Source organism: Canis lupus, chromosome 5 (genome assembly GCF_011100685.1).
Source record: "Canis lupus familiaris isolate Mischka breed German Shepherd chromosome 5, alternate assembly UU_Cfam_GSD_1.0, whole genome shotgun sequence".
NCBI classification, from domain to species: domain Eukaryota; kingdom Metazoa; phylum Chordata; class Mammalia; order Carnivora; family Canidae; genus Canis; species Canis lupus.
In genome coordinates this window covers 50,669,447-50,688,539 of record NC_049226.1, presented here as the reverse complement: position 1 = coordinate 50,688,539, position 19,093 = coordinate 50,669,447, and the positions used below count along the sequence as shown (strand labels likewise).

At 42.7% G+C, this 19,093-nt stretch overlaps 1 protein-coding gene across 21 annotated transcripts in view; it reads left to right on the top strand.

Moving 5' to 3' along the window:
* FGGY (FGGY carbohydrate kinase domain containing) overlaps positions 1-19,093 on the top strand; it is a 414,792-nt gene that overhangs the window by 194,995 nt on the left and 200,704 nt on the right. For all 21 annotated transcript variants that reach the window (XM_038537374.1, XM_038537384.1, XM_038537385.1 and 18 more), the window contains one exon: positions 13,643-13,771. In XM_038537374.1, coding sequence (XP_038393302.1) covers positions 13,643-13,771 — 129 coding nt within the window. The remainder of the gene's footprint in view (positions 1-13,642; positions 13,772-19,093) is intronic.

The following is a 19,093-nucleotide window of genomic DNA, read 5'->3' as shown; positions in this document are numbered from 1 at the left end:
GTGTTTGGAATCTTCCCCTGCTGAATTCCCATGGCAGTGTGGGTGAGGGCTTCAAGGATTTCACACTACCATTTTGGCTAAATGCCAACCTGGCAAATTCCACTCCTTCCTTTGGATGCTGCAGTGCTACTGTCCTCCTTCACCCAGGATGAGGTCACTGTCTTTGTGATTAAGTAGTGGACACTTGCTGCTTCTTCAGTTTCTGTGTTACAGGAAAGCCTAAGAGAAGGGGCTTTAGTATTACAGCTCCAAACCCCACTTCCTCTCCTCTTTTGAGTCTTCAGGTTGGCAGTCTCTACTATAGATTAAGTTCTAGATTCAGACTTCTGTTCCTCAGCTCTCCGTATCTGGATGTCCCTCAGGTGTCAGCACTAGGGCACATCATTCTTGGGCATTTCCTTCTCTGCTTGAACTTGATCAGATTTTGTGTGTGTGTGTGTGTGTGTGTGTGTGTGTGTGTATCAATTTGAATTAGTATTTTATTTTATTTTATTTTTGTTTTTTTTGTAATAGATTTATTTTTATTGGTTTTCAATTTACCAACATACAGAATAACACCCAGTGCTCATCCCGTCAAGTGTCCCCCTCAGTGCCCGTCACCCATTCACCCCCACCCCCCGCCCTCCTCCCCTTCTACCACCCCTAGTTCGTTTCCCAGAGTTAGGAGTCTTTATGTTCTGTCTCCCTTTCTGATATTTCCCACACATTTCTTCTCCCTTCCCTTATATTCCCTTTCACTATTATTTATATTCCCCAAATGAATGAGAACATATAATGTTTGTCCTTCTCTGATTGACTTACTTCACTCAGCATAATACCCTCCAGTTCCATCCACGTTGAAGCAAATGGTGGGTATTTGTCGTTTCTAATAGCTGAGGAATATTCCATTGTATACATAAACCACATCTTCTTTGAACTTGATCAGATTTATATGCTAGCGTTCTGTGAAAGATTCCTTTTGGGGGGAAAAATTTGTGGTCCTGGGAAGAATGTTTAAAAACCATAGCTGCATTTCTTTTCTTCATATATTTGAGATGTTCCTGGGCTTTGGTGATAAAAGATTCTAACTCTCAGGATAAACAGCTGTAGCAACAACAAACTTAGCCCTTTGTCCTTTTTTTAAAATTAAAAAAAAAAAACTTTTTTAGCCCTTTGTCTTTCTATGCTATATTTATCTGTCACACGACTCCTGAACCACAAGGGCTGTTAAACTAGAAGTGAGGTCTACGTGGCAGCCTCTCCTCACCTGGAACAATGCTCTCTTCTTTGTGTGTTCATATCTATGTATTTATTTCCCCTTGAAGGATCTCACACACAAAGACTCTGGTCTTTTGAGTATTATCTCCGTACTGTTGAGTTTTACCTACAAAAGCGGACTGAAGGGATGCGTTGTCGTCTGCTTTCCATATTCAGTCCAGTAAATGGTTGGTTGTCAGGACAACGGCTTAGAAGGTGGAGGGTCATTGATAACTACATGAATTCTTTAAACAAATACTATGAGAGCAAATCCCAGTATGTCCTTGAAAGCAGTACGAAAAGAGGAAAGGTTTCAGACAGATCCTTCCTCTTTACAAATTTGATACTCCCTTTAAAAATAAGCCACAGTTGAAGTTACTTATACTTTTCTTAAAAATCCTGACTAGAGGCATTGCCTTTGTTGGACGGTATGTGTGCATGCAGCGTATGAGGCATGACTTTTTCTAGCACGCCATTTGGAGCACCTGCCTGTGTCTTGACAGAGCTCCCAGAGGACAGCATAGTGGCTCTCTGCTGTCTCTCAATGATATGCACATCAAATGAGTGCCAGGCGTGTCTAAGGATTTGTTTATTTTCTTAAAGATTTTTTATTTGTTTATTTGAGAGAGAGGGAATGAGCCAGCCCTTGCACACAAACAGAGGGGAGAGACAAAGGGAGAAGCAGACTCCTTGCTGAGCAGGGAGCCTGATGCTGGGCTCCATCCCAGGATCCTGGGGTCATGACCTGAGCCAAAGGCAGAAACTTAACTGACTGAGCCACCCAATTGCCCTGGGTTTAATGTTTTCTAACTGCAAAAGAAACAACTCAGGGAGTTTCAGGAACTTTTTCCAAGGCCCTTAAAAGTTGGGAGTCGGGGTGTGCACAGAATTAGAACCCAATTCATCCTGACTCCTAAGACCATACTCTTTTCATTACAGCACACTACCTTGCTGTAAAACACACAAAGGGGAACCGACATGTTAAAAGACAGAACATTTCTAAGATGAAATATATGCTTTTCAAAGCAAGAGTGAAAAACCTTTTTCAAAGGTAGAGTCGTGGAAAAAAAAAGGAAAAATAATATGTAATTTAGTATTCATTGAGAATAAGCAATTAATTCTGCCCTCCAGGGGTGAATTTATGTCTAGCTTATTTGCACATGAAAGTACAAGATTGGCTTCATTTATATGAAAGTAAGACATCTGGTTGGGAAGTGAAAAATTTGGTCAATTACCTGAATCATGTTTGGTCTACATGATAAAAAAGCCCCAGATGTCTTCAAATCACCAGATGTTTGGCGTTGTGTGGTGAACACCGGACCCACTGACTTTTTCCACGTGAGCACTCGCTGTTTGGAATCTTGTAGATTGACCCCTTGTTAGGAGATTGTTAGCATTCTGTAAACTAGCAGTTTGCAAATAGTAGTCTAGACTAAAGACCAACACTGGCCCCAGACAAAGGGGTATGTGATAGAATGAGAAAATTAGGTCATAAAAGGAAAGTTGTGTTTAATTCTTTTTAATGTCATTTATTTTGAGATCACCTTCCTATCTATTTAATGATAAAACATTCTGTTAAAGGATCTTGATTCTAATGTTTGTTTGCTTTTTTAAAAATTTATTTATTTGAGAGAGAGAGAGAGGGAGAAAGAGAAAGAGAGAGCACACACAAACCATGAGAAGGGGCAGAAGGAGAGAGAGAAAGAGAATCTCCAGCAGACTTCCCACTCCACTGAGTGTAGGGCCTGACTTGGGGCTCTATCTCACCATCCTGAGATCATGACCTGAGCCAAAATCAAGAACTGGACACGTAGCCGACTAAACCACCCAGGGACCCCTCTGATACTTGTTTTTAATGAATTTTTGGAACTAAAGAAAAAATGGAGGTACCTGTGTACGTTCTAGTTTTCTTTATGTGAATTCTTTAGTAGATTCTTAAAAAACAAAACCAACCCAAACTGTGAAGATTACTGCTTTAAACCTGGTAATATCTTCAGTATAATGACAGCTAAAATATTTTTATATATTTCCAAATTTATCTTTTCCAAAAAGTGGAGGAACTATCTATGGCTGAACTATTTGCCTGGGTCTTGAAAGCACTGGTCATCTTACAGTCAAGACTTTTGCTGACAAAATAATAATTTTTTCCTTTTGAAATAAGCATTCAGTCCTTAAAATAACTCCAAAGAGAACACCTTCTGCACTTTTAAAACATTTCACTCTGGAGACATGCCATGGAGACATGACTACAGGGAGACACTTTTTGTGCTGGAAAACTGAATTCCATCACTGTGAATATTTTAACAGCTTTCACAGTTTCTGTGGTTTGCTCTCATGACCCCAAAAGCATATATCTCCACATGCTGTAACATCAAGGATCTCTCCTCAAGCTTTATAAACTCAGCCAGAATGAACTGAGTGAACACTATATGCCAGGCAACCATCTGATAGACCAGGAATACAGAGTTGTCCTAACCATCATAATATTTCCTATTAATTGAGCATTTGCCACATACAGACAGCATCCTTAAGTGCTTTATTGCGATTACCTTGCTTGAGTCACATAATATAATAGCATTATAGTAGTTTTATAGGTGAGGAAACGGTAGCAAGGAAACAAAATCACTTGCCCACCATCACAAGGTTGCCCACCTCCTAACTGGAACTGCTCAACTGCATGCCTTCTACAAATACACCTGTGCACAGAGCTATACCCTCAAGGTGGTTATAATCTAACACTGAAGAATGAGGCACAAGGAAAAAAGTCATTATGTAGAACAGAATGATGTAATTCCAAGAAACATGCTGTGGGATTGTAGAGGAAAAAAAAAAAAGATTAATTATCTACCCAGGAAAAGGCTTTTGGAGGTGGCCTTAGGCTAGGTGAGAGCAAAATAGGGCATTGGCAATTATCTAGAGAATTAGGTCACTGTGGGTGTCAAAGTGGATGATTTCAAGCTGAAAAGCCTGCACTGTATGCTCTGAATAGTTGAGTATTGGGAGCCTACACCACTGGAATCCACTGGATTTTTGCCAGCCCTCTTATTTGCCCTATGAGTTAGAGTCCTGGCTTCGGTGATCTTCTTGCCCCAGTGGAAGATGGGTACAGGCTAGTATTTGCCACAGCAGGGAGTGTGGAGAAGTGGGGCCCTGGGCTTCAGTCTAGACTCTGCCATCACAGCAGGGTGGCCCCAAGGAAGCCACCTCCCTCTCTGGGTTTGGTTTTCTGGACTGCAAAAGGAATACACTGAGGTCGATGGTCGATGGTCACGATGGGCCATTCAAAGTTCAGGGTCTCTGTTTTTGGAATGTGCCTAAGGGAGTAAAGGAAGGAGCTAAAAGATTTGAGCATGCTGGGATTTCATGGCTCTTGGGGGTTTGTTCCAGGACATGACCCACCAGGGGAGCCTCTGCAAACAAAACTGCCTTCCTTTTCTATTCATGACTCAACAAACACTTGAGATTATTCTTCCTGGCTCCAGTATCAGCCTCTTCTAATCTACATGATATAGTAGAGAGATCCTAGACTTTGGATCCTAGACTGGGAATCCTGGATTGAAAGCCTGACTGTGCCCCTCATCAGATAGGTAACTAGACAAATTAAATAACCTTTCTGTGCTTTTATTTCTACAGCTGTAATGCAGTGAATCTAATACCAGCCTCATAGGTCTGTTGCTAGCATTAAAGATGAGAGCAACTGAAAAATGCCAAAAACAGTAATCAGTCTGTAGGGTCGATAAACAGGCACTGTTATTATTATGATATTTATCTTCCTAAAATATAAGTTGTGTGCACCATTCCTTGGCTCGCTGACCTATAATAGTTATCAGGTGCCCGTCAGAACAAGTCTAAACCCCTTGGTCTGGTGTCCATTCTCTCTTCCTCAGACCCACTTAGCAATAAGACCTGTGGCTTTTCACCTCTACATTCACCACCATCCACTTCTTGAATCAGACTTGACCAGGCAAGAAGAATTTGAGATCCTCTATTCCACTGTGGGATTGTCACAGTGTCTCAGCACCATAGCACCCGGGTGCTTAGTGAGAGATGTGGGCTTGCTGGTTCCCCTTTTCTAGGCACACACGGGTCTTGAATGATACCTTACACTGTCCCTGAGTTTGAGAGATGAGGGTGTGTTACTGGTGGGATTATGTTAGGAAGCACGTTCCTTTTCTCTTTACTCTCCTAGCTGATACTCAGCATCGTGTGTGTGTGTGTGTGTGTGTGTGTGTGTGTGTGTGTGTAATATTTTTGTCTGAGTTGATCTGTGTCTATGGTCTTCTCTTTTTAAAAGAAAGCTATAAGTTCAGTTGAATGAATATTACTGAGAACTGTTCTAAGGCACTTCTGTGTCCTGGGGGAAAGGGACCTGAATGCAGAGATAAATAAAATCATCTTTGAGTAATTCTCTGTTTAGCAGGAGAGAGAGGGAAAAAAAAAAAAAACATGGGGAGAAAATAAAATGTAGGATAAGCGTCATTCAAAATCTGATTTAAAATACGTGATGTGTTTATTAAACACCAACTATAGGTCAGAATATAAGACCAGGGACATAAAGATTTATAAGTGACAGTCCAAACCACAGAAGAGCTTACAAGACAAAATATTTACAAGATATAATTCAGAAGGGATATTGGAAGAGAATCCCATGTCTACTGGAAGTAAGCCCTTTGAGGACAGGGAACTTCTCTGTGTTGTTCCTTAATGCATCTTCCACGTTACAGCAGTGCCTGGCACGTAGTAGGTACTCAGTAAACACTTCTGTAATAAGTAATGAATGCTGAGGATATCCTCAAGTTTTTCATTTGGTCAATAATTTATTTTTTAAGATTTTATTTATTTATTTGACAGCGGGGGGCACAAGTAGGCAGAGTGGCAGGCAGAGGGAGGTGGAGAAGCAGACTCCCCTTTCAGCAGAGAGCCCAACACAGGGCTGGATCCCAGGACCCTGAGATCATGACTTGAGCCGAAGGCAGACACTTAACCTACTGAGCCACCTAGGTGCCCATTAGTCAATAATTTTAAGAAGAATTTAATACCTAGTTGAAATGAGGTCATTTTTAGGGGCAAATGAAGGGCAATGAACAAATTAATGTTTTAGAAGTTGTCTTTCAACAGATGGCAGAGCATGTCAGGTTTGGGTGTTTTGTTAATTTCTCTGATTGAGTGAATAGTTCTGGGTGTGTGTGACTCCTATTCAGGAGCCAATAATACCTGAGTGTTCTTCAGTCAGTCTTGTATCATTTGTGGTTCCAGAAAGCTCCCTGATTTAACCTGCCTACACAGCCATCTCTACAGAGAAATTTAGGTGCTGGGTATGGGTCAAGTCCCTAATATTGTCAGTTTTTTTAAAAGTATCAGTAGTGAGGGCAGCCCGGGTGGCTCAGTGGTTTAGCACTGCCTTCGGCCCAGGGTGTGGTCCTGGAGACATCGGGCTCCCTGCATGGAACCTCTCTCTGTGTCTGTGTGTCTGTGCCTCTCTCTCTCTCTCTCTCTCTCTCTCTCTCTGTGTGTGTCTCTCACGAATAAATAAATCTTTTTTTTTTAAAAAAGTATCAGTAGTGAATCTACTGGCTACCGTCTGTACAGGATGGTATGGTTTTTGTTTTTTGTTTGTTTGTTTTTGTTTTTTTTTTTTGTTTCTTTTTTTTTGTTTGTTTCTTTTTTTGTTTTTTTTTTTGTTTGTTTGTTTCTTTTTTTGTTTTTGTTTTTTTTTTTGGTGAGAGTTCATGCTTCACCAAATTTTGGAGTTGAACCAAAGTCAGACCAGATCACAACCACCTATAAAATTCCCCCACCAGCCCAGAGGATGCCTGCATGAAACAACAAACTTACACACACCACCATGTGCTCTTAAGATAACTCCAGCCTATTGCTGGAGAGTACAAGAGTGTAATATCCTCTTTGTTCCCCCATTCCTAAACCAGATTGAAAGTGGATTCAGTCCCAGAGCACCCAGAGAGCCTCTACTGCTGGCAGGGCCAGGTGAGAGCCCTGTCCCAGCCAGTCTGGTTGGCCTCCTGACCTTGGCAAAACTGAGCAGGGACCAGGGTTGCATGCTGCCCATGCCCAGACCACTCTCTGACATTTCCAAGAAGTTGGAGCCCACTTTTCCCCTGAGTTTCATCTCCTGTTTGTAGGAATACAAACGAACTCTGAAACCTTCCAGTTAATACAATACCCCTCCTCCATCTCCTCTTCCTGGAGAGGATAACAGTTCTGTTGACCATTATAATGCATTTTCTGTCTCCCAGCAATCCACACAGTCATTAATTTCTGCTGCTGACGTCAGGAAAGAGGATTATGTGTGTGTCTGAAACTGTTCCCAAAGTGCTCATTAGTCATAGATAATTGAAAAACTGGTAGGGAAAGATTTGGTGTAATAGTAGCCCCCGCCTGTGAAGAGGGACTGCAACCACCAGATAATTGTAGGCTCTAGCTCTTGACCACTCACACTGAATCTTCCCGTCTGAATAGGAATCCAGTGGACATGAGCCCACAAACCCTTAGAGTGATTACTTTTTTATACTGCAACATGAGAGTGTGTTGATAGGGCCAGAAGCCAGCCAAATCGAGAAAATAAGTGAACTGTCCTTGGGCCTCTCCTGCCTTCAGGCTGAGGAGCAGGGTTTGGAAAAAGTGCAGTGTTCTCTTTAATTTAACTGTGCTTTCATTTTAACCTAACCTAGTTTTTTTGTTTGTTTGTTTGTTTTTTGTTTTTTTTTTGTTTTTGTTTTTGTTTTTTTTTTTTTTTTTTTTTTTTTTTTTGCTAGTTCATTTTGATCACAAAAGAAATAAAAGCTTATGGTATAGAGGAAGCAGGGATCATACAGACAAGTGGCCTGCCCTGGGTCCCCATCCCTGCCCTGGATCCCCATCCCTGCTGTAACAATATGCTGTGTGCTTTTCTATGACTTTTCTGGAAGTATACGTGCTTGCATTTCTCTATACTCTAACAAAATTCACCAATGGGATCATACTCTAAACACTATCTGAATGCTGTCTTAACCTTTAAACTAAATTTATCTTGAACTTCCTTCCAAGTTCATACCTTAATTCTTCCTCATTCATTTTAATGGCTGTGTAGCATTTTTACTGAGTACATGTGCCCTAATTTATTTACCCCAATTTATGGGGGGAAATACCTTTAAAAAATTTACACAAGAAATGTGTGTTCAAGGTAGAAGAGTTTTAGAGAGTATAGGTTGGTCAAAAGAAAAAAAAATAATAATTTCTTCATCCAGAAACAAACAATTTTCATTTCTTTTCCCCCCCAGGAATATATTTTTACAAATAGTCCATCTACCCTCTTTGTTGTTGTTCTTAAAATGAAGTCATACTCTACATAATGTTTTGCAGCCTGCATTTTTTTCAGTTGGCTTGATAGTTTTACAGATAAAAACTGTTTCCTATTCTAGCCTTTCTCCACTGAAAGCTTTATCTTCTTAAAAAACAAACTAAGTGCTCAAAGCTGTTGGCTGGCAGGGCCTCACTGCCTTAGTTGGGGCTCCTTGCCCTGCTGGAGGCCCACACTTCTCTGCTCCTCTTCAATGCTCCTTTTCCAGCATACGGATGCCTCATACTCCGTGTCCCTTTGGGGCTCCCTGCAGTGAACCACTTTTTGCTCTAATGGCATCCAGCTCCCCTGAGCATTCTAGCTCTGAAACCAGCTATCTGCCACCTGTCTTACCAGACTAGGCTCAAATGTCACCTTCATCTTGATTTCCTGCACTCCCCTGGGCCAACTCACTGTCTCTCCTCTGTGCTCCAGAAGGACCATGTACATTCCACCTGCAGAGCACTTGAGAGGCTGGGAGCCTTGATTTGCCCAGATCACTGTGTGAGCCTCTTTCATGTACACCCTAGCCCCTCAACGTTGCCACAGGTGGGCAGAAATATGCAGGCGCCACCATTGTTCTTGAAATGTTTGTTAAGATGCGTGGATAAATGCTTGAACAAAGGCTAGGAGAGACAGCCAGTGCTGAGGCTGTGAGGTCTTGATTAAGTCTGGGAAAATGAATGCTGTGATTAACTTAATTTTATGGTCAAGGAAGAGCCAAAAGGAGGATTATTTCCAGAAAAGTTGTCAAGGCGCGCTAAAGCTTGCTTCTGACAGCTCCTCTGGTCCCTCAGATGCACGCCAAGCTGATAAGCTTAAAGGACGATCTGATGGGGGTGATTTCTCAGAGATTCCCGCCTCTTCTGTCATCTTCTCTCATGCCAAGCTGTTTCTTTTTGTCTCTAAATAAACAAAGCTTCTTCCTGCTTTTGACCCAGATAGACTATTCCTGAAGGCTGTGGTTCCAGTTCAAAGGAGGTTGTGAATCTTTGTGCATGTTTGTTTTCATTCCTGGACCACTGGCCTGAGGAGAAAGACTGGCTGACTGCCTTCAGTTGGTTTCTCTAGCAGCAGATGCTGAGCCAGACTTGGGGATCCAAGATGTTTCTTAGGGGTTTCCATCCATAATAGGAAGGGGAAGAGGGGAGGATTGGGCGGAGGGAGACTTAGAGCTGTAATCCAGTCACATCGCCCTGGGCCAGCCCAGCAGAGTGCTCCGGAGTGGAGTGAGTGGTGCCCATCAGAGACCTTCTGCTCCCAGTTCGCAAAGTCATCAGGCCTGGCTGCCCTGGGAAAGGGATCACCTCGGCACAGTGGCCTAGAAGGAGCTGGCAGCTGTCTGCAGACCTTACTCCCCTTACTGGGCTACAAGTCTGTCCTTAATGGGGATCCAGGTGGGGGCATCTCCCTATCTACCATACTCCCCATACTCCAGGTGCCTGCCATGACCTGTCACTTCCTGCTTCACAGAATCTCTCCTGTTGCCTGTTTCTACCTCTCTCTTGTCCATACCTTGATGAGGGGCCTCATCTTTTCTGTTACCGAAATAGCTTCACAACTGTTCTCCCTAACTCCTCTCTGTCTTCTGCCGCAGTGCTGCCCAAGAAATCTATAAAAGTGCACAAATCCAACCACCTCACTCCCTGGCTTTAGTACTTCTCCAGAGGCTCGCGGTTACCTTCATGTTTGAGTTCAGACACTTGTGTCTGGGTTCCAGTGCATGCTCCGTCCCCTCTTCCATCTCCAACCTTCTGTGCCCCACCCACCCCCAGCTCATGCTCCTCTTCACTCAGCCTCTTTGGCAGTCTCCCATGTTTCTTGGCCTTGACTCGAGATGCTGCCTCTGCTGAGAAGTCCGCCTATGGTCCTCCAGAAGCCTTTCTAAACTACTGCCCAGAAGACTTAACCAGAGTACCCCATCTTTCCAATCACCCCTTTTGTCCAGAATCTTTTATTTTAATAAAAATTATACCCTTTATGTTTGTGAAGATTGGGGATGAAAGTAAAACATTTTTTTACCTCCCTATGAAAATTAACCCTTTAAAAAAAATCTGTAGGTGGAGAGCATGATTTCCAAATGTTGCTCCTTTTTACACACACATAACGTTTGTTCTAAAAGTGCTTCTTTTGGGGCACCTGGGTGATTCAGTTTGTTGAGCATCCAGACTCTTGATTTTGGCTGGGGTCCTGATCTCAGGGTCTTGAGATCAAGCCCTGCCTTGGGCTCTGTGCTTGCTGGGGAGTCTGCTTGACATTCTCTCTCACTCTGGCTGCCCCTCCCCCCACCTGCACGTACTCTTGTTTTCTAAGTAAGTAAGTAAATAAAATCTTTAAAAAAAATAAAAGCACTTGTTTTCTTCAGTCACTTAATTAAAAAAAATAGATACACTAATATGTAATTTAATGATAAGAGCATAGGTTTGGTCTGTCAGAGTGGAATCCATGGCCTGTGCTCCAACACTTAGGCTATATGATTGTGGGGAGGTTACTTTCCCTTTATAAACTGACTTGCCCCATCCATATGTGCAGTGGGGACAGTAATAATATCCTTCACATGGGGTTAGGTGACAATGAACTGAGAAAATGCATTGTATACCCTTAGCACAATCCCTTGCACAGAAGTACTCAGTAAAGGCAAATGCTGCTACTTACGTGCTGGATACTAGATGTAATAACGTAGTTGAGACTGTGTGTCTCTGGAGACTGTCCTCAGCGAAGGGCACTGCTCTCCTTCAGGTTTCTGCTGGCTTGGGTGTTCAAAGCAGCTGAGAAGTTCTCCTTGCTTTGTACCCCATCGTTGGAGCATCTTGGAGCACCCCATCTTCTAGACCAGGGCTATCCTGTAGAAATATAATATGAGCCACATACCTAATTTAAAATGTTTCAGTAGTGGGATCCCTGGTGGCGCAGCGGTTTGGCGCCTGCCTTTGGCCCAGGGCGTGATCCTGGAGACCCGGGATCGAATCCCACATCGGGCTCCCGGTGCATGGAGCCTGCTTCTCCCTCTGCCTGTGTCTCTGCCTCTCTCTCTCTCTCTCTGTAACTATCATAAAAAAAAAAAAATAAAAAATAAAAAAATAAAAAAAAAAATAAAATGTTTCAGTAGCCACATTGAAGTAAAAAGCAATAGGTGGAATTAATTTTAATGTATCTTTTATATAACTTAAAATATGCAAAACATCGTTTCAACATATATTTGATATAAAACTTATAACAAAATATTTTACATTCATTCTTTTCTGTACTTTTCCATACAAAGTCTTTGATATCTGATGTGTATTTGCCACTTAGTACATTTAGTGTCTGAAAATTCACACTAAATCTTCACTGTAAATATTAAGATTTCTTCAGTTAACATTGAAAAGGTCAATTTGCACACCAGAGTGGTTTCAGACATACTTAAAAGCTTTTTAGTAACTGAATTGAGTACCAGTTTTTTTTTTTTGAGTACCAGTTTTTAAATGGAAATGAATTAAAATGAAATTAAGTGAAAAACTGAGGTCCTTGTGTTGTTTCAGCCACATTTCAAGTGCTCCGTCTGCACACACTGCGTGGCTACCATATTTGACAGTGACGCTCTAGGACGCACTGCAGTGGGGCTCCAGGCTTCTTCTGCTCACTTTCCTCAGCTAGACTTTCTTCAAATTCAATTACAGTAGAAGCTCAGTATCTAAAATGGATAAAAATGGTGTTGTGGAGGTTTTTTGTTTCTAATTAGAGGAGGCTGGTGAGCCACTCACTTTCTGCTTCCCTGAACCCCCAGTCCCACCCCACCCCCAGAAGTCCTGAGGTACCTCAGTCTACCCCTGGAGCTCTGTGGAACAGTTACCAAAGGGTGGTCATCTTAGTGCCCAGCAAACTGCTGACCCCACGTCGTTCAGAATCTTAAAATCTTGGAGCTCAGAGGGGTCTTAGCATATATGGGGGTCCACCCACACCCCCTCCTTGCAGTGCAGAAATACTTATTATACATTTCTTGGCAGGGGAAAGGCGAGGACTTAGCCTCTGCTAAGCACCTGAGAACAGATGGATTTCTTCATTCTGTTCTGACTTGCATGGCTGTCTGTGTCCTGATCTCATCTCCCTAACTAGGTTGGGGGCAAGGACTGCCTTTTACAGCACCACAGTGCCCACACAAAGCAAGACAATCAATAAATTCTTCACTGAAGGCCTGAATGCAGGAATTCAAGGTCACTTGAAATATCAGGGTCACTGCATTGCACAACTCCAAAGAACGCTATTCAGATTGTATTCTGTGGTTGTGCAAGTAGCAGGCTTGTAAAGTTTGGTTTTTTTTTTTAAAAAAAAAAAAAAAAACAAGATTTTTATTCATTTATTAGAGAATGAGCGGGAACACAAGCGGGCGGGGGGGGGGGGGTAGAGGGAAAGAGAGAAGCAGGCTCCTCTCTGAGCAGGGAGCCTGACTTGAGACTGAATCCCAGGACCCTAAGATCATGACCTGAGCCAAAGGCACATGCTTAGCCGACTGAGCCACCAGACACCCTGCACCCTTGTAAAGCTTGCAAGGTTTAGACGGGGCTTGCTTTTCCACCGGAGAAAAACTTTCAAGATATTTTTTTATTGGGATAAAATAATTCCCTGCCTTTTCCCCCTCACAGGAAGGATACACGATGTAAATGTTCTCAACCTCCTTAAGAATATATGTGTATGGACATGTATGTGTGTGTGTAAGGTATGCTGATAGAGCTGCTGCTGTGTTAGGAAGTCCATTTGGAACCATTTAACCATATTAGCTTTGTCTTTAAGAGTCCACTGTGTTTATATCTTTTGGAATTTCCCACGAATGGAATCTTTCTCCAATTTGAAAGGTGCCTTCTTTTGATTTTGTAAAGTACCACAGAGCATGACCCATAGGAACCAAGGACATACACCTGAGTCACCAAATGAGCAAAAGGACTGTTCGTGGATGCATGGTTTTTATCATCATGGGGCTGAGAAAAGGCAGAAGAGAGGGGAGGGAGCTGAGAGATACTCATAAGAAAACCCGATGTTTGCTTTTGTGTTTTTCAAACTGACGGGTGTTTGTTTTTTCTCCTGTCTACCCAGGAAACCAAGTGCTGCCTCCTGGAGCTTCTCTTGGAAATGGGCTCACACCAGAGGCAGCCAAAGACCTTGGCCTTCCTGCTGGAATTGCCGTGGCAGCTCCACTTATTGATGCACACGCGGGAGGCCTAGGTAAGCTCTCACTCTGCGTCCATGAGCAACACCAGGTTCAAACGGAATATACCTCAGAGCCGAACACAGTTCTTTTCTGTTTTTAAAGCAGGGATCAAGGGCTGGTGATTCAAGATATGGGAATGAAAAGCCTTTTTACAGTTAGGCATTTCGATAGAATTATAGAACTTTTTATCAAAGTAGAATTTATAATTTTATTAATTTCTCCATACAGAATAATAAGAAAAAATGATCTCAATCAATATCTGGATGGTTCTTTGGTTTACTGGAAATTTGAAAAAGATATGTTAACTTCCAACTAGCACATATGGTGGTAGTGTACTTATCTATACATTTTTTTCTAAAGGTACTCCAAAATCCTTACAAGTCTAATTGATTGATTTTCATAATTTTGGCTTGTCTTATATCCAATTAGAGTGTAGTCTTGATTTCAACTCCAAAATAACTCTCACATGACATTCAAATGTATTCATTATTTCAAAGACCTGTTGAACACTTAACTGTGTTCTAGACATGGTGCTTCGGGGCAGTGAATTTAAAGATTTTATTTATTTGCTCATGAGAGGCACAGGGAGAGAAGCAGAGACACAGGCAGAGGGAGAAGCAGGCTCCATGCAGGGAGCCTGATGCAGGACTCGATCCCGGACCCCAGGATCACACTCTGAGCCAAAGGCAGATGCTCAACTGCTGAGCCATCCAGGTGCCCCAAGGGGACAGTGAATTTAAAACCAAACCAAACCAAGGTGTCTCTTACACAAGTTTTGATAGGAAGGTGGACAGTAAGACAGAGGTTACAGTCAAATGTAATGACTCTCTCCTCTATATCCTTAATGCTGTTTTTCTTTCCTTTTTCTTTCTTTCTTTCCTTCTTCCTTCCTTTCTTTTTTCTTTTTTCTTTCTTTTTTTTTTTGGTTCTCATTCTCAATATCTCTTACTTCCATTATAACCATGTTTTTCCCTAGCCTTTCTTTCTAACAGTGATGTTTTTGTTGTTTTAATGGTGGTTAAGACTTCATGTAATCTGTAGGTCATGTGTAAAGTGTAGTAGGTCATGACCACTGGGTTTTCAGAATAGATTCAACTGGAGTAGAAAACATCAGAGCACATGTCACATAATAAGGGTAAATAAACACTGTTTTTATGGAACTTATGTTTATATTTTATGTGTAGTGTATGTACACACTGACCCATGATGAAAATGAATTTTTTACTATGGATCATAGTCAAAGAAATTTTGAACTCTATTCTATTCCGTGCTTCATATCAGAGCCTAGAGGTATCTTTGAAATACTTACATTGACTTGTGCTCCGAGAAGCCAGTCTGTGTAAACACACGTGTATTTCTCTTCCCAGATTGACCGATCAGTCCTCTACTTCTCCCACGGGCTAACTTCTACTCTAATTTGAAAATCATAGCAGACATTTTGTTCTCTGCATAGCCTTCTGTGGAGCACTCAGATTTATTGTAAAAATCTCTAAGTTGTGCTTCTTTCACCACTTTTACCTACCCCTCGTGGAGAAATGATCACATTGGGTTGTAATTACTGATTTATCTGCTTGTCTTTTCTAATGGACTATGAGCTCCTTGAGGGCATTATATTATTATTCTTGTATTACAAGCCCTGGACCAGGTTCCTGTAGGTGTTTGATAAATTTATTAAATGAATACAGTCACATTAAGGCAAGAATAAGATGAAATGGCCTTAACCTGTAGAGTGGAAGTTTGTGTTTTCTGATGCAGCAGTATCCTGTGAAAATAAAAGTATCTGGTTCTTCTACATAGTCCATGGACTTCCAGACAGGGCAGCACTCATCAGTCTACAAATGTGTCTTTCTTGTTCATCTTTGTGTGTTCAGGATCTAACACAATGCCTGAGAAACTGTAAACAGCCAGTAATACATGCGGGTTGGTTGAATGGTAGATAATACTGAGTATAGGCAAGGGTGTTTCCCTCACTTTTCAATGAGAGCAATGTGTGCTTTTGATTAGAATGACATGATTTTGGTTTCAGAGAGCAGGCACAGAAAGAACTTGTGGTCTAGATAGACAGCGAGTTTTCCTGTCCCCTAGTAATCCTGGCATCCTGTACCATGTTTGAAGCCAGGGAATCCTTTTCCATCATGCTTCTTCTTCAGTGATCATGCTCTTTCCCACCCACCCCCACCTGGGTGCCAAGAACTAGGCTTGGACCTCTACGTGCTGAAACAAAGGCTGCACCTATAGAGGCTCTGGGACTCCTGTTAGTTTCCCAGACCTCCTGGAGGGATGGCCCAAAGCACCTATTTTCACTTCTTTGCTGCACACGGTGAGGCACCTGCTAACTTGTAGACACTCAGAAAGTGGTTTGAATTGCCCTGGGAGGAATCCAGGCCATTACAGGACCCCACCCCCCCAGCCGAATCACCACCTCTTTTCCTAAATCAGAGATGTTCAGTGACAGGAATTTTACCCCTCGAAGCTTTGGCTGAGGCTTTTTGTTCTTTTTTTTTTTTTTTTTTTTAAGGTTTTATTTATTTATTCATGAGAGACACAGAGACAGAGAGAGAGGCAGAGACACAGGCAGAGGGAGAAGCAGGCTCCATGCAGGGAGCCTGACGTGGGACTCTATCCGGGGTCTCCAGGATTACACCCTGGGCTGAAGATGGCCCTAAACCGCTGAGCCACCTGGGCTGCCCTTTTTGTTCTTTTTAATGGTCTTCAGTTAGTGAGTTTCCCTTGTATTTTCCAAAAGTAAGTCCTTGACGTGGCAAGGTAGAATGAGGGCCTCAGATTCATAAAGGGTGGAGCGTAGGGGCTGGTGGTGGCTGGGAAGGGCTTCTCTTGGCAACTGTGAGACAATCATGATCCTGTTGTTTTGTTTTGTTTTTTTTCATGATCGTGATTTTGACCAAGTTTTATCCTTCATGTACTTTCCGATTCTTCCTCCTCTCCCCTTACAACTAATTCAGGACTAGGGTGTCTCAGGAAGAGAGGAGTCCTGGAACAGATGTTTCCTCTCACTGCTCTCCCTGCCTGTGCCCTCTGCAGCCCTGAGAGCTTTGGGAAGATCATCCACCATCCAGCTGCATAATCCCTAAGGATAGATTCTCTCTCTCTAATAAATAAATAAAATCTTTTTTTAAAAAAATTGGGCTCCTGGGTGGCTCAATCAGTTCAGCGTCTACCTTCAGCTCAGGTCATGACGCCAGGGTCCTGCTTCTCCCTCTCCCTCTGCCCCTCTGCTTGCTCATACTCTCTCTCTCTCTCTCTCTCTCTCTCTCTCTCTCTCTCTCTCAAATCAATAAATAAAATCTTTAAAAGAAAGCTGATGCTGTGAGTAGGTAAAGCAGCTGGTGCAGCAGCTGGCACATAGTAGGCACATTATTACAAGGCATCTCTGGTTTTCTCACTCTGGCATCACAATGCCTGACGTAAAGTAAGAGCTTCTACGTTGGGAGTTCTCTGAGTTAACTATTGTAGGAAGTGTTCTAGGACTGTCTAAGACTGTCTCTGTCTTCCTTTTGGATAGGCAGTTGGAGAACTTCAGGCTTCTGGGCTCTATCTGCCTTGCCCCAGATGTGCCCTGATTCTCCTTGCCTGGCACTTGGTCACAGAATGCAGGATTCACTGCTCTAGATTCTGTACAGTTTGAAGTGAGAAAGCAGTCTCAGGAAAGGGGTAGATGAACTCCATGCTAAGAAATTACTGGATGTTGGGCTATGAGCCCAGCTTTGGAGATGAGAATCGGAGGCCATGCGAGCCTCCTGCAAACAGGCCCTGACAGTTACAGCCTCTCCAAGTGCTGACCCGGCATGACCTACACTGGACCCTACATTCTGGCTGGGAGGAGGGGTCGGCGCTCTGCTTTGGAGAAATCTCCCTGGGCTCTCATTCTCAAGGGAGCCTGGGACAGAAGGATAAAGATCAAAGAGGCAAGTAAAATTCAACCCATGCTTTTTCCCATTCTGGAAAAAGAGGAAGAAGGACTTTGTGGGAATAAAAATCAAAGATTAAAGAACATTTTGTTCGTAAGGTGCTGGTTAGTAAGTTCTCCAGCGGCCAGCCAGAAGATAGGAGCCGCTTTGTTTGCTCTTTGTGGGGGTGGTTCTGGCCAGGGCTCCTGCTGCTGATATTTTTCTAGCTTATAAAAATAGTGTTAACTTTGTTCCAGGTCTGTTCTTGGCTTCAGCACCCCTGCTGTCCTGAAAGGCAATAACAACCCGATTTCTGTCTCAGGCTCCCTTCTCTCGGTTGTTCTAAACTGATGAGATAAACTCCTGATTATCCCCCAAATCTTGACTCTGGTGCCACCTCTTCTGGGAGCCTTCCCTGACTCCCTCAAGCTGACGTAAACCCTCCTTCCTCTGATCCTGTGTATCTTGGACTTGCTTCCCTTTGCCTGTGCATGTCACCCAGTCTTGTGTGTGCATCCTGGTCTCATTTACTAATCGTAAGCTCTTTGAGCAAAAGTACTGTGTCATGTCACCCTTACATCCCGGTAGCCTGCACAGTGCTTTGCAGAGGGAGGACCCTGAACACATGCATGTATAGTGAATGAGTGAATGAAGCGAATGAGTGCATCTCCTCCATGAGGGATAGATGCTACAACTGAGGGGGGGCGGGTAGAGAATAGCCTCGCATTACAGAGGCAGTTTATCCCTACCTAGTAGGTGTACCTGGCTCAGTTCTCCAAGAAGCAGAAGAGTTGGGTTTGGGGGCCTCTCCGATCTGCTCCTGGATGTCTGGAAATTGGTGTCCCATCATGTTAGCAGGTGTTGGCTAAGCGCATACTTTGAGTCTAGGTCTAGCATTGCTCTTGGCTTCCAGATACTGGATTCTTTGCCAGGTGTTGAATTGGCAAAAATCTGAGTTGCAGAGTCAAACCAGAATGAGGATAATTGAATTCCTTCCCTCCCTCCCTTTCTTCCATTCTTGTTTTTTTTTTTTTTTTTCTCAATAGCAGAAGCATTGGTTTAACTAGTTTTATAAAAAGAGCTTCTGGTCTCTGCCCTCCTACAGCAACACATAGTTTATTCCAGTGGGCAGTAAAACTTGTCCGCTGCTTATCTTTCCATTTTCAATGGTCTAGAAGCAGTGCTGATTCTCAGTGCAACTTTATACATACTATTATCTTGTTCCCACTTATCAAATGAAACAATGAGACTCACAAAGATACCTGACTTGCCCAGAGCCACACAGTTAGTAAGCGAGAAATCATTTGAATCTATGCCTTCTGGTTCCAGAGCTCACATATTCTAATTGCTGTATGCAATGGCATATCAATTAAAGTTTAATCTGGTCTACTCTTGAAGTTGACCCTAAAAAATATCATTTTAGGGCAT